At 33.2% G+C, this 13098-nt stretch overlaps 1 protein-coding gene across 1 annotated transcript; it reads right to left on the bottom strand.

Moving 5' to 3' along the window:
• Positions 1-3: 3 nt before the first annotated feature.
• On the bottom strand, positions 4-6597 carry LOC134256909 (transmembrane protein 209-like; the record flags this gene model as incomplete). Its single annotated transcript, XM_062739587.1, has 10 exons — positions 6460-6597; positions 4804-4862; positions 4358-4489; positions 3902-4107; positions 3171-3627; positions 2968-3060; positions 2586-2755; positions 1973-2035; positions 1602-1698; positions 4-87 (listed from the first exon to the last, which is right to left on the bottom strand). Coding segments are annotated over exons 1-10 (1498 nt in total), but the record flags the coding sequence as incomplete, so codon positions are not given.
• Positions 6598-13098: the final 6501 nt, after the last annotated feature.

The following is a 13098-nucleotide window of genomic DNA, read 5'->3' as shown; positions in this document are numbered from 1 at the left end:
AGTCCAGATATGGAACAACTGCATTTAATGTTGGCACATAAGGACCTTTAGTCAAAGCCAGCTGCTTTAGAGTGGAAACTCCAACTTCTGTAAATGGTTAAGATCAGAAAGATATGTGATGCATCAATCATAAAATCGGAATTTTGTCTTTAATTACGTTATATTCCTTATTTTTTTGAATACTTATTATCTCTAAATGACTCTTTTACATAAAATCGTTAGAATAACAATTTTATTCCTATCCCATTTAATGATGTGTATATTGAATCTAAATATTGCAAACCAACTATTTTTCTTCTTAAATATCTGTGAGTTTCATGACATATTTTAGCTCGCAAATATTAATTGTTGTGAACCATTCATTTTGCTTTGTACATGTATTTGTTGTAAAGAATATTTCCTCAGTCACAAAAATTATTTGTTGCAGATTGATTTCAATTTGTGAATCCTGAATAAAGGATGGAACGGATAAAATTTGGTTTACAGTAGCTACTAGAAGCATATTATCGGTAGATAGAATGTTCTATCGTTTAAATGATAAATGTCCTACGGACCCGGTTTAACGATAGAATTCGTTCCGTGTAGCTGTAATGTAGCAAAAGAAACACGGGCAATAACTCGTACTCTGCGCATTTACTAAGAACAATCTAGAGAGTTCTGAATGCAAACATGGCGCGTAAATTCGAAGCGAAAAAAAGACGTTGAGAAAATTGGTTGAATTCTTGTCTTTATTTTGTTTGTATCTTAGGTTTAAATGCATATGCAACCTCAAAAAAGGTTTGTTACAATTAATTTGGCAGTTATTTTGACTGCAAATTTTTTTATGTCCTTCCAAATCGTTTCGGAGCGATTCTTCAATTTTTGCTACATTGTGAGTCTATGGGAGGTATTCTAACTGTGGCGAGGGCTTGTACCGAGACACAGTTAGATTATTCTAACTTGAGCAGGGATCGACACTAACTTTTAAACCATAGTTGTCAGCAGGGCTAACCATTTTGAATTTCTACTAGCCCTGTTCATGTATTAGTTGTCCAGCAGCCGAAGGCCGGTGGCCGAGTCGCGAAGCGACGAGGGGGGTAGGTGCGGGAGGGGTTTTCCCCTCCTGCTGGTGGGGGTACGGGGGGCCTCCCCCGGAAAATTTTGAAAATAGAGATGCCAAATCCTGCATTCTGGTTGTATTTTGGGTAGAAATTATATGCCACTCTATGACTGTACCTTAGACATTCTTCTATTCGAAAAAGTCCACATATATAATCATTTTGGGTATTTCGAATCACCTTTAAATTTTACAATTTTGACATACAAAAAAAAATAATTGTAAACGTTTGAAAATAGATTTAATAATTATTAGATACATTGTGTGTAATTGATAATTATTTTTGTTGCTCTGAGTGAGTATTTAGTAAAATTCTCAGTAGCCCTGCAGGGCAAGTTTAAAGGCATGTTTGGTAGCCCAACCTCAATATTCAGTTGTCCCGGGCCAGCGGGCTACCGTTAGTGTCGAACCCTGTTGAGGCATATATATTGTAGGACCTCCAACCCCTCCATAAGTGAAGTCTTTATCATATACAATGTACAACATTACACATTAGAAACCCTACCCCCTATTTCTGTGTCCTCAGATCCTATTCTCCGCAGGCCAGCATTTACTTCCTCTATTTCCTTTCTAAGGGGAGCTACAATGGTCTGGCATATCCACTAAATTCAAAAGAAAAAAATATGTATCAGCAATACATATTATGATATACAATCAAAATCAGTGTTTAATACCCTATTATTAAACTTGTATTACCCACCCACCCCCCAAAAAAAAAACATTAAAAAAAACAAGTTCACAATTAAAGTATATACACAACTTAAAACAACTTTATCTATTCGCTAATTCAAAGTTAAGGGGGCCACTATTGGTACAAATATATTTTAAACGGTATGAACTAAGATCCCTTGTCTTAACAAGAACAATAACTCCTACCTTTCTCAATCTCTCTGTCCACAGAAAGAGGTCATCTTCTGTCACTCCTCTTTTACTCCACACCTACATGTAAATAATATACATTACACAAAAAAACCGCACTCAATCCAAAATATCTGTGATAGTTTGGAAAAGTCAATATAAAAGCAATGTCTGAAATGCTGAAGTTGATTTTTTTTTAACAGTACAAATACTTTTGTTTATACATTAAACTTTTGAAATTTGCAAAACAAATCTAACTTGTGTCATTTATTTTGAAAATAAAAAAAATCCAAGTTGTGTTCATGCATTAAAACTAAAATGAAAACGATCAAATCTTAAGCCTCCAAATGATGTGCAACCATGACAAGACACATATAACTGCCCAGTATAAAGATGCTATTTTTTCGAAAATATCATATTTATGGTAGGCACTGACAACCAACCAATCACAAGAATGAATATTATTATCAGCATCTTTTCATATTCAATAATTATTATCCAATTATTGATGATTCCTACAATAACTTTCACTGTGCATTGTGGAGAGGGGTCATAAAGGATATAATTGCTACCCAATCCGTTTATATGTTATAACTTAATAAAATGTGTTCAAATCAAATCAATAACTTACATCATCCCCACTGAAGGAGTTTGATTGGTCGTTGTCGACATTGGGCGTGGCTGAGGAGTGGGAGGAGCGACTGGCCAGCTGATAGACATACTTTTTAAGTACGTGGGTATAGTCCATGGCCGACCGTCCATAATTCCAGAAGGAAGAGCCACCAGAATTCTCTGGCGAACCTAAAAAAAAATAAAAATGTAAAATAAAATTAAAAATTTTTTTGTAAAAAAATTTCTTGATTAGCTGATCAGAGGTTTCAACTCTTAATAGGTTTTAGCTGATCAGAGGTTTCAACTGCTAATAGGTTTTAGCAAAAAGCAAATACATCTAACTACTTTTTTTCTTAATCTTTATGCATAATTATTCAGTATTACTTAAGGTTTTAGCTTACTGATGGCTGCTTTGATAAACTCTTTTTCATCATGTTCTTTGAGGTACTTGCTAAGTGAATGAAGATCTGTAATTCTGTCCAATGATGAAGATGCTACTCAAGAAAAGAAAAATAAATGCTTCAAACTTGTATTTCTTGTCTAATTCTTAAACAGAACTCAGAATAAAAGATTTTTGTAATTCAACCACCTTTTAAATACTTACCTGCAGCATTTTTCATGGTTTGTGACAGGGAATGTCTGGATCTAAGCCCACTGGTGTCTGCTATTCCAGTCATCCCTGGTGATCCTGACATAAATCCAGACAAATTAGGGGAATACCCTGACATATGATGAGTAAATCCAGACACATTAGGACTAGGTGTAAACACAGTCCCTGGACTATAACTTGACATATTTGGACTGTATCCAGATGGATTCGGACTGTAACTGGATAAGTTGGGACTATATCCTGATAAATTTGGGCTGTATCCAGATAAATTAGGACTGTATCCGGATACATTTGGACTATATCCAGACAGATTTGGATTGTATCCGACTATCTGTGGACTGTAGCCTGAGACATTGGGGCTGTATCCAGACAAGTTTGGGCTGTATGCAGACATTCCAGGACTCGTAGAAAATTGTGAGAAAGGTGTTCCTATTGTTCCACTGTGTGATCCCTGTTTAGGAAAAAAATGACAACCATTTCAGATTGAAAGTAAAAAAATATACATACAAATAGAATTTTATTTAATTTTGAAATTAAAAAGAATGTAGATCTAATAATAAGAATCATCATGAATGACACGGACTATGCCATAAACAAGACAAGGCAAGCATAGGTACGTATCAATGCTAACAGTTCTAGCTAAGCTGCTTTTTTGCTTAACTGAAAGGAACTACTTTTTAAAACAATTTTTCTGCCAACAAAACTATGAATACTAAATACATTACCCTGTCAAAACTGCCCTGGGAGGAGTATGGTGAGTAGGTGATGGATTGGCTGCTGTAGTTAAGGGACCCTGACCCCAGGTTTGTGGGGGTCAGCCTCCCGCTAGACGAGCTGGACTGAGCGGTGGGGGTGGACACGGAGAACACTAGGCTTCCCTCACTGGACGGAGACCCCGGGGACTTCTGAGGAGACACCTTAAATCCTAGATCTGCATCCCCCATAGAAAAGGGGAAAAAAATTATATCAATTTACAAATTTTTATAAACAAATTTCCATACATCAATTAAAGTTTAAATGGAATTTTCAGAATGATTTAATGTATGTACCAACTTGTGCTTTGAATCTGTGACACTTGTGGAAAGTCAATTTTTTATTTATTTATTTTTTTTTGGGGGGGGGGTGTTAACAATAGTTACAATATTATGTAAACATAATCCTCAAAGTGTTATTATACACACCTGTGTCTTTGATAGCTAGTAGTTGTTTTTGTTCTAGGGTCAGATCCACTGAGGTTGAGGAAACAAAGGGTCGTAGATATGTACAGAAATCGAAAACTGTGTTCAGCAGCAGTAACAGAGCAATCACACATTCTGTAAAATAATAAAGGCAAATACAGAACAATTTGCTTCTACTCATATCCCCTCCAGATTTTCAAGTATGGGTATAAAATTTTTACACCTTACATCATGATTATGTACATTCAAATGTGTATTTTTGCATATACATTCACCAGAAATCTAGACACATTTATCAAGTAATCAATTACTGCTGATTTGAGCCAGGGGTAAATAATGACCATACAATTTGTAGTTTTTCTCTATTTCAAAAAAGCAAAAGAAAGTAGTAATATTGCTTAAAACTGAGAGATGTACAATTATGAAATGGTGCAGAAAAAAACCTTTACCTATGTACCAAAATATGGGTGTCTTCAAGTTAAATTGACTTCTTATTCCAAATATTGTCCTGTAATGATAATGTATTGAATCAATTAATACAAAAGCAATAAATGACAATATTTTACTTATTACGATCACTGTACAAAAAACCAAACACAAAAGCATCAACTTTATCAAATTATCTATTCTTCTGAAAAATTAATTTATAAAGATTTATGAATTTATTTTTTAATTACTTGTATGAATAAATATTACATTTACAATAAAACAAGCTAATTCAGAGAATTTGTGTCCCCCGCTTAGGGAAAAAGTAAACCATGCGCAGTTCGGGGGTGGGGGGGGGGGTCAGATCCCCTTGACTGAATTTGTAGAATTATTAAATGTATACATGTATACTGAAGCGAATAAAATATGCCAATATGGATATAAAGGTTTGATTGCTTATTCTGTATTATGTGTATAGAAGATTCTTTTTATAGGGAATATTTATCACACTGTAATGATGATTTTATGAGTTTGTACAAGCCAGACCTCATAAATTTTTCATTTCACATGAATACTATCATTTATTTTAAAAAAAAAAAGTATTTCGGAAAAAAAAAAAATTTTGTTCGCCCGGGATGCGAACCCGCGCCCTCTCACATTTAGAGCGAGAGACATACCACTAGACCACAGAGGCGCTTTAAACTAGCAAAAATTATATGCAAAGATGAAGTCACATACATGTATATATTCACATTCGATATTGTCAAAATTTTACACAATGCATGATATCTAATTTAACCTTTATTAAACAGTTCTAATAGATGTAATAAGAATATAAAGTCCACCGAGAACCTGTTTTATACGTAAAAACTCTCCTCATGCCCCTGTGGTAAAAATAGCGACACGTAATACAATAAATACTAACAAAACAAACGAGGCGGGACACTTTGAGAGGGGTGAGAGAGGTCCTAGGGAGTTTTGGTATAAAATTACATTACAAAAGCTCAAAATCTTCTTGAAATTTCGCTCAGAAATAATAGTGTTTCATACAGACAGAATGTATGACCTTTTGACCTCAAAATCAATAGGGGTCTTCCTTCGGCCACAGGGAGTTGTTATGTAAAATTTCATTGCAAAAGCTCAAAGAGTTCTCGAGATATTGCGCGGAAACGAAAGTGTTATAAAAGACAGAATTTGCGAATTTATGTCCTTGACCTTTGACCTTTCGACATCAAAATCAATAGGGTTCTTCTTTAGTCCATAGGGAGTTGCTATGCAAAATTTCATTGCGAAACCTCAAAGGGTTCTCGAGATATCAGAAACGAAAGCGTTACAGACAGACAGAAAGACAGACGGACGGATAGACCCAAATTAATATCCCCCACTTTTCAAGCTGGGGACAAAAAGATCATTAAAGTATGGGAAGTGCATGTACGTAAATGCTTATTATTTCAAAGAAGTTAAAAAGTGCCCTCATGAAAACTTGTCGCAATGTAAAGTGTCCTTAAATTCTTGAATTACCATGCTCTTTTTGTCTAAATTTAACATTTACATTTCACATTTTCATGTAGGATATTACTTCTTGGATCGGTTCATACCACAGACTGAAAATAGTACAAAATAACCCTCTTACAAGAATAGTGACAATAAGTCCACCTTAGTTAATTATATTTTCTTACAGTTCTAAATACATGAATATGGCCAGACAGAGGTTGACGATACACCAGATGAAGGAGGACCTAGCCTGTTTCCAGGTCTGCTGTTTGCTCCAAGTCTTTGTAACCACCGGGTCAAAGAATGTTCCAATCTTTGCCATCCTGAAAAAAATGAAAACGTGTTATGTTTCTTCCAAGAGCTATTTCTTTGGTTAATAAAGAAAATTATTATTTCAGACGAATAATTCAGTTTACTGTAACGTAATAGAAATATAAGATTTTTTGTAACCTACTACAATTTAGGTACATATAGAAGAATTGGAAAAAAATAATCTTAGTTGTAAGATTTTTTGTGAAAAGGGCTACTGTAGCTCTCCGAAAAAATAATATATTGACAGACCGGAAAGCTACTGTTAGGTATTTTTAAGTCAGTCTTTTTCTAAATTTATTATTTTATTTGTTTATTTAATATTCTGCAGTATTTATATAACTCCGGTCACTCGTTCTATTTTTAGAATAGTTTGTTTACGCCCGGTCACTCATTAGGAGTGACGGTCATTTGTTTATACCCCATCATTCCTTAGGAGTGATGGTCATTTAGTATATATACAGGTACTTATTTGATACTGGGACGGTCGTAAGACAGTTTTGATATAGTTCTGTTGGGATATACTTCGCTCAAATATTGTTTCAAGATTAATTATACAGTGTTTTAATGTGTTGATTTTGGATGATTCTTAACTACGATTATGTGTAAATAAAATTTAAACCGATACTGACTTTTGATTTCCAAGGAGAGAGTAAATTGCAGAGGGCGATTAAATACCTGGACTACGCATTGAGCGTTTACTTATATTTTACATATTATTGCTACCTGCAATAAGTTATGGATTACAGCTTACTCCACTTATATTGAACCCGCTTATTTTGAAATTCCGCTTATTTTGAAATGAAAATAAATCCCCAGTTTTAAACTCTCATATTCTTTGCATCAAAATAACGGTTATATTGAAATCGGCTATATTGAAATATCGCTTATATTGAAGCCATTGATCGGTCCCCACAGGTGATAATGAGTTGTTTTCATAACGGTTATACTGAAGTACTGCCTGGCGACTGTCGTTACAGTTAATTGGTGACAAAAATTATGCCTGACTGACCAGTTGATATACAAAGGTGTGAATAATTACGTTTTCACCTTATGTGTTTTGAAACTGCATGCTTTTAGGAAATAAAATTATTCACTGCTAAATTCTTTGTTTGCATGTGTATAATATGGAAGAATTTAGGCTAAAGGCAATATAATAACCCCCACAGATCTAGAAGAAACTTAACTTTCAAATTAAATACGTACTGTTAATTGCTGATGATAAGGCTAAATTCGAAATAGCAGAACTCAACAGTTTGAGATAGGTGATTTTTCTCCAAGACGTAAATAAATGCGATCGGGAAATGATAATGAGGTTGAAGATTGTCTTAAGTTATCGATACAACAGAAAAAAACAGTTTTATTTAAACTTTCAAGGACTAATACTCCATGTAATCTGTACACTGTTATAGGTAAACGATAACAAAATTAATTTGTTTGGGTCTGTTCTTTATTTTAAGATCGGGATTCAACTTTTAATGAAAAAAAAAAATGGCGGCTTCACGATTTCGCTTATATTGAATTACAGATATATTGAAATAATTTGCATGGTCCCCTGAATTTCAATATATCCGGAGTAGGCTGTAATTAATTTATCTGATAATTGCTCGGACGTTACACTACAGTGCCACCCATTGAAAAAACTGTATATGCATTGCGCACAACAAAGTGCACTGTTTCTCGATTTATTTCCACGTTTTTAAAATGGTCCAACACACTTCGTACAGATGTAAACTACGAAAGTACTTGATAGAGGAGTAAGCAGGTCTGGTACAATCACTAGATTTAGCTACGTAGCTTGATTTACCTACATAGCTTTATTTACCTACCTGAGGTAGCTTTATTTAGCTACGAAATTGATTTATTTCTATTAAAAAGCATTTTTCTCAGGGTGTGCAGAAAATATCATTTTGATGCAGTGATCATTTTCAACTTTGAACTCATCTGAAAACAACTCATGAAAAAATCCCTCTTGGAAAAATGTCTTTTTCTGCACTATTGCAATCAAAGTTCTGAAAGTTTTGGGGCTATGTACGACAGTTAGAACAGTTACTCACAATGTGAAGTAATCATACTCAGTCATGCCTCACCGCATCCAATAGAGAGGACAGCTAACCAAACAATGGAGTTACATGTTTTGCTCAAAATTGTCCTAACGCAGCAATGTATAAACCAACTCTGCTTTGGATTGTTTTTTAAGCCTCCCTAGTATAAATATCTATAGTCATTTAAATGCGACTTTTTGTCTCTATTTAATAGCGAGCGCAGGGAGCGTCGCAAAGCGACGCTCGTAACTGCGAGCTCTAACGACAACGCCTGGGCGAAGAGAAAATTTGGACTACTGCACATTCATTCTTTAGAATTTTTTGCCGCGGTAATTTTGACCCACAATGCATCACTTAGTAAGTTGCGTTCTTGCGAGAATGACTGCAAATGTTTACTCGCCTTGATTAAATGGATAAATATTGAAGATAAATAGTAAACGTAACTTTTTTCATTAAATTTCAGCACTGTTCAGTTTTTTCTTGGTATATGTAACTTACATACGACGTCATGTGACGTCAGAGTCTAGACGCACCAAATGTCACGTGCGGTTTGACGAGCCCGATCTAAATTAAAACAATAGAAGAGTTTGCGCTCGGTCTAACGGTCGCACCGTCAACATGTTAAAAAGAAAACTTTTGAAATCTTACCTTGAAATATCTAAATAAAGCTACCTGAGGTAGGAAAATAAAGCTACGTACGTAATTCTACCTACGTAGCTAAATCTAGTGATTGTACTGGACCTGGTAAGGAATCTTTTAAAATCTAGCCTTTTTGCAACTGAGGTAAGAATTTGGAAGAATTAATCCAGAACCGTGCGCACTTTGTTGTGCGCAATAAATATACTGTTTTTTTCAATGGGTGGCACTGTAGCTCTCCGGTATTCATTATATATTTTTTTTTCGGAAAGGTATCCAAGCGGTACCTCGAATTACCGAAATGCCCCTGATTTACCGAAATGCCCCTGGAAATTACCGAAATGCCCCCTAAAACTACCGAAATGCCCTTTAAAAACTTAAATATTTTGATTAATATGAAAGGTGGTGAGTTTATTATACATAATTTAAACTTTAAAAATAAAAAAAAAAATTATAAATGTGTTTTTTTTGTTCAAAAACGTGTGTTTATCTAAGAGAGATAACTCTGGTATGTGTAATTGATCTATCTCTATGTCATATTTCTTCGAAAAAATAATTACATCATTGTTTCAAATTCTATATTACTATCGAAATTGGTGTATTAAATTATACAACTCTGAACCCCAGGGAAATTTCGAAATTTCAAGGCAACAGAAAAAACGACGGTTACCTCGACAGACGGGAATTATAGTTAGAACGGTACCTAGTGAAAATGGCACCTGGTGAAAACGGCACCTGGAATATGCAAAACGGCACTTGGTTAAAACGGCACTTAGTGAAAACGGCACTTAGAGGAAAAAATATATAATTGTGTTAAGATATATATTTGACATAAACATGATAAATTCTTTTTTAATTCAAAATTTAATTTATTGACTTTGGAATTTTTTTTTGCTTCAATTTTGCTTTATTTTCAATCTTTTTTTAAAGTTAGTATTTATAAGCTATAACACAACAATGTGGGATTAAGAATAATTATATTTGTAGTGTAGTGTTGATACTATAAAAAAAGAAATGGTGTAAATGATTTTTTTTTAAATATTTACAGTGAGAGTCACTTTATCTCACATTTCTATCTAATTCTGTAGAAATTATTTTAACAATATCAACATTGTATCATCTTCATTATAAAAAAACAAATGTTTTGTTCTTTTAAGCACATTGTTATTATATTGTTAAATGCTGTATGGCTATTCATATTTTATGTACAGGTGGGAGAGGAATATCTAAGTTTTTCTAACTTGTTTACAATCCTTTTGACATTTTGTCTAGAAATACACAATAGTAGCTGTATATGATTGCAAATTGATGATCAGCAGATTATTGAAGGGGAGGTGTGAAATGGTCTTTTGTTTCCTATTCCTACAAGTGTATTCTAAATAAACATACTCTAACTGGCTTCTAATTAGTCAACTGTGACTGGCAACCCCCAAAACAGAGTAGTATACATATTTGAAACACTATAAATTTTTAAATTTCAAAGGATCATATAGTATAACTGGGATTTGATCTCTTTTGTAGAAAATAATATTAGATATATAATTTAAAATAGAAATACATTTAAAAAATCTAACCACTGTATGGAACATACTAAAGACCTGATATACTAAAGACCTGATATTTTGACCTGATGAAAAAAAATCATATAAAATTATCAATTTAAAGATTATATTTTAAATTTAAGTTGGAAAATTATTGATGACACTATACTAAATCACACTTTTTAGGGGATAACACTGACTTTGTATCAAGGATTACTTACAAAAAGTTGTTGACCTGATATTATTGAATGACCTGATATTTTTAAATGACCTGATATTTTTAGAGAAGACCTGATATTCTTATAAATGTCTTGTATGGGATGGTTTTATATGACCTGATATATCAAATAATTCTGTTAGAAAGATAAAACATTTTAAAAGGTTTTGACAAGAAAATGTTTGCAGAAATTTAATTATTTATGAAAAAAGGATTTTGAAATGACCTGATGATTTCCTACTAAAGACCTGATATTTTTTGATGACCTGATATTTCTGAATGCTTTGATGGATTTAAATGACCTGGTTTATTAATATATTACATATATTTTCAGAAAAATAACAGTTGAACTTTTTAAAATTTGAATATTTGCAGCAATTCAATTTCATTTAAGAATATCAGGTCTTTGAAGTAGAAATATCAGGTCATTCAAAATTATCAGGTCATCAAGTTTTGTGAATATACCTTGATATATAGAAAAATAATCTACAAAGTATCCACTGAAATGTAATTTAATATTGTTTCAACTATTATCATCAATAATTTTCCCTCAAAAATATGAAAAATAAAGTTTAAATTGATAAAAAAAATTTTCATCAGGTCAAATTATCAGGTCTTTAGTATATCAGGTCTTTAGTATGTTCCCCACTGTATAAAAGTACAATAATTTTCAAATGAATAAGTTCAATTTTTTTCCTAAAATATTTTTAAAACATTTTTATCAATAATGATATACACATTTATTACTATATATGTAATATAAAGATCCAATTTCTGTATAAACAATATCAAATTCTCAAAATAAAAGAAGTGCCGTTTTGACTTTTCTAAAGTGCCGTTTTGACTACTCTCAAGTGCCGTTTTGCATATTTCCTAAGTGCCGTTTTCACCAGGTGCCGTTTTGACTTGTACCCGACAGACGGAAAGATGACGATTGTTAGGCCAAAGTCGTTTGGTAAGAAATTAGGACAGAGGAAGAGAAAAATCAATGAGAGGACTAGCACTTTCAAAAAGGGAAAATGTAATTAAATTATACGGACGGTGCGTACGCCGTATCTCCTTGTCGAGATGCCCCCTTTTGGGGTTGGATTCGACCGTCCAAATTTGATTGTATTTCCTGACAATTACAATGAAGCGCATTGAAGTGGTAAAATTTCCCGTTTGGATGAAAAGTTCTGAGTCATATTTTGAACGTCAATTATAACATAATGACACGCCCATATTTTTAGAAACGAGAAAGAAATATTCGTCGTAGTTTTAGGACACCCCATTCTTCGCGACAAGCATCATGAGTTACACTAAAAAAAAAAATAGAAGAGGGAGTAAGAGACTCCCCGCTTCTGTAAAACACAAATTGCAACGAATATGTACATATTTTTGAACTTAACATGTCTATTAAAGTTACAACACATGTTTCGGTCGAACACGTGTTTACTCGGTGTTTATTTAGATCCTCAATTTGATTGGCTATTATATTTATGGAAAACCTGTTCTACAGGTATTTGAAGAAACAACTTACCGTTTTATCCACTTCTAAAGAAATGGGCGTGTCATAAGATGACAATAAACGTTCTAAAGATAGCTCAAAACGTTCCATTCGAACGGAAAATTTTACCACTTCAATGCACTTCATTGTAGTAATCATTCAGGCCCTACGTCGCCGTGTCGCGACATTGCGTTATGCATGGGGATCTGAAAAATAATGTACATAACAGTTGTTGTAAATATTATTAATTATCAGAAGAATGTTGTATATATTATTAGTTTTAACGTTTAATCATGCAATTAATATGTGAAATTCTTGCATTTCAGGTTCTCCTTATTCGAAAGTTTATTTTCACTTCATAGTTATTCATAGAATTTTTGTATTTATAAATGACATAGAGTACTCTCGATCCAGCGGAGAATTAATTTCATTAACCATGTCTTTTTTTCAGGATTTTTTCGTTTTCTTTTTTTCTTTCTTTTAATGATTTTTTTTAATTCAAGTTTTCTTTCTTTTAATGATTTTTTTTAAATTCAAGTTAAGCTTTTTGAAAATTTGCCAAATATACCATGACGTATTCAATTTCTTAT

This window comes from Saccostrea cucullata, unplaced genomic scaffold (genome assembly GCF_032062105.1).
Source record: "Saccostrea cucullata isolate Sc308-1 unplaced genomic scaffold, CSIRO_AGI_Scuc_v1 ctg16249, whole genome shotgun sequence".
NCBI classification, from domain to species: Eukaryota; Metazoa; Mollusca; class Bivalvia; order Ostreida; family Ostreidae; genus Saccostrea; species Saccostrea cuccullata.
Note: the sequence above shows the minus strand (reverse complement) of the source record. Positions and strands in the feature narration are given on the sequence as shown.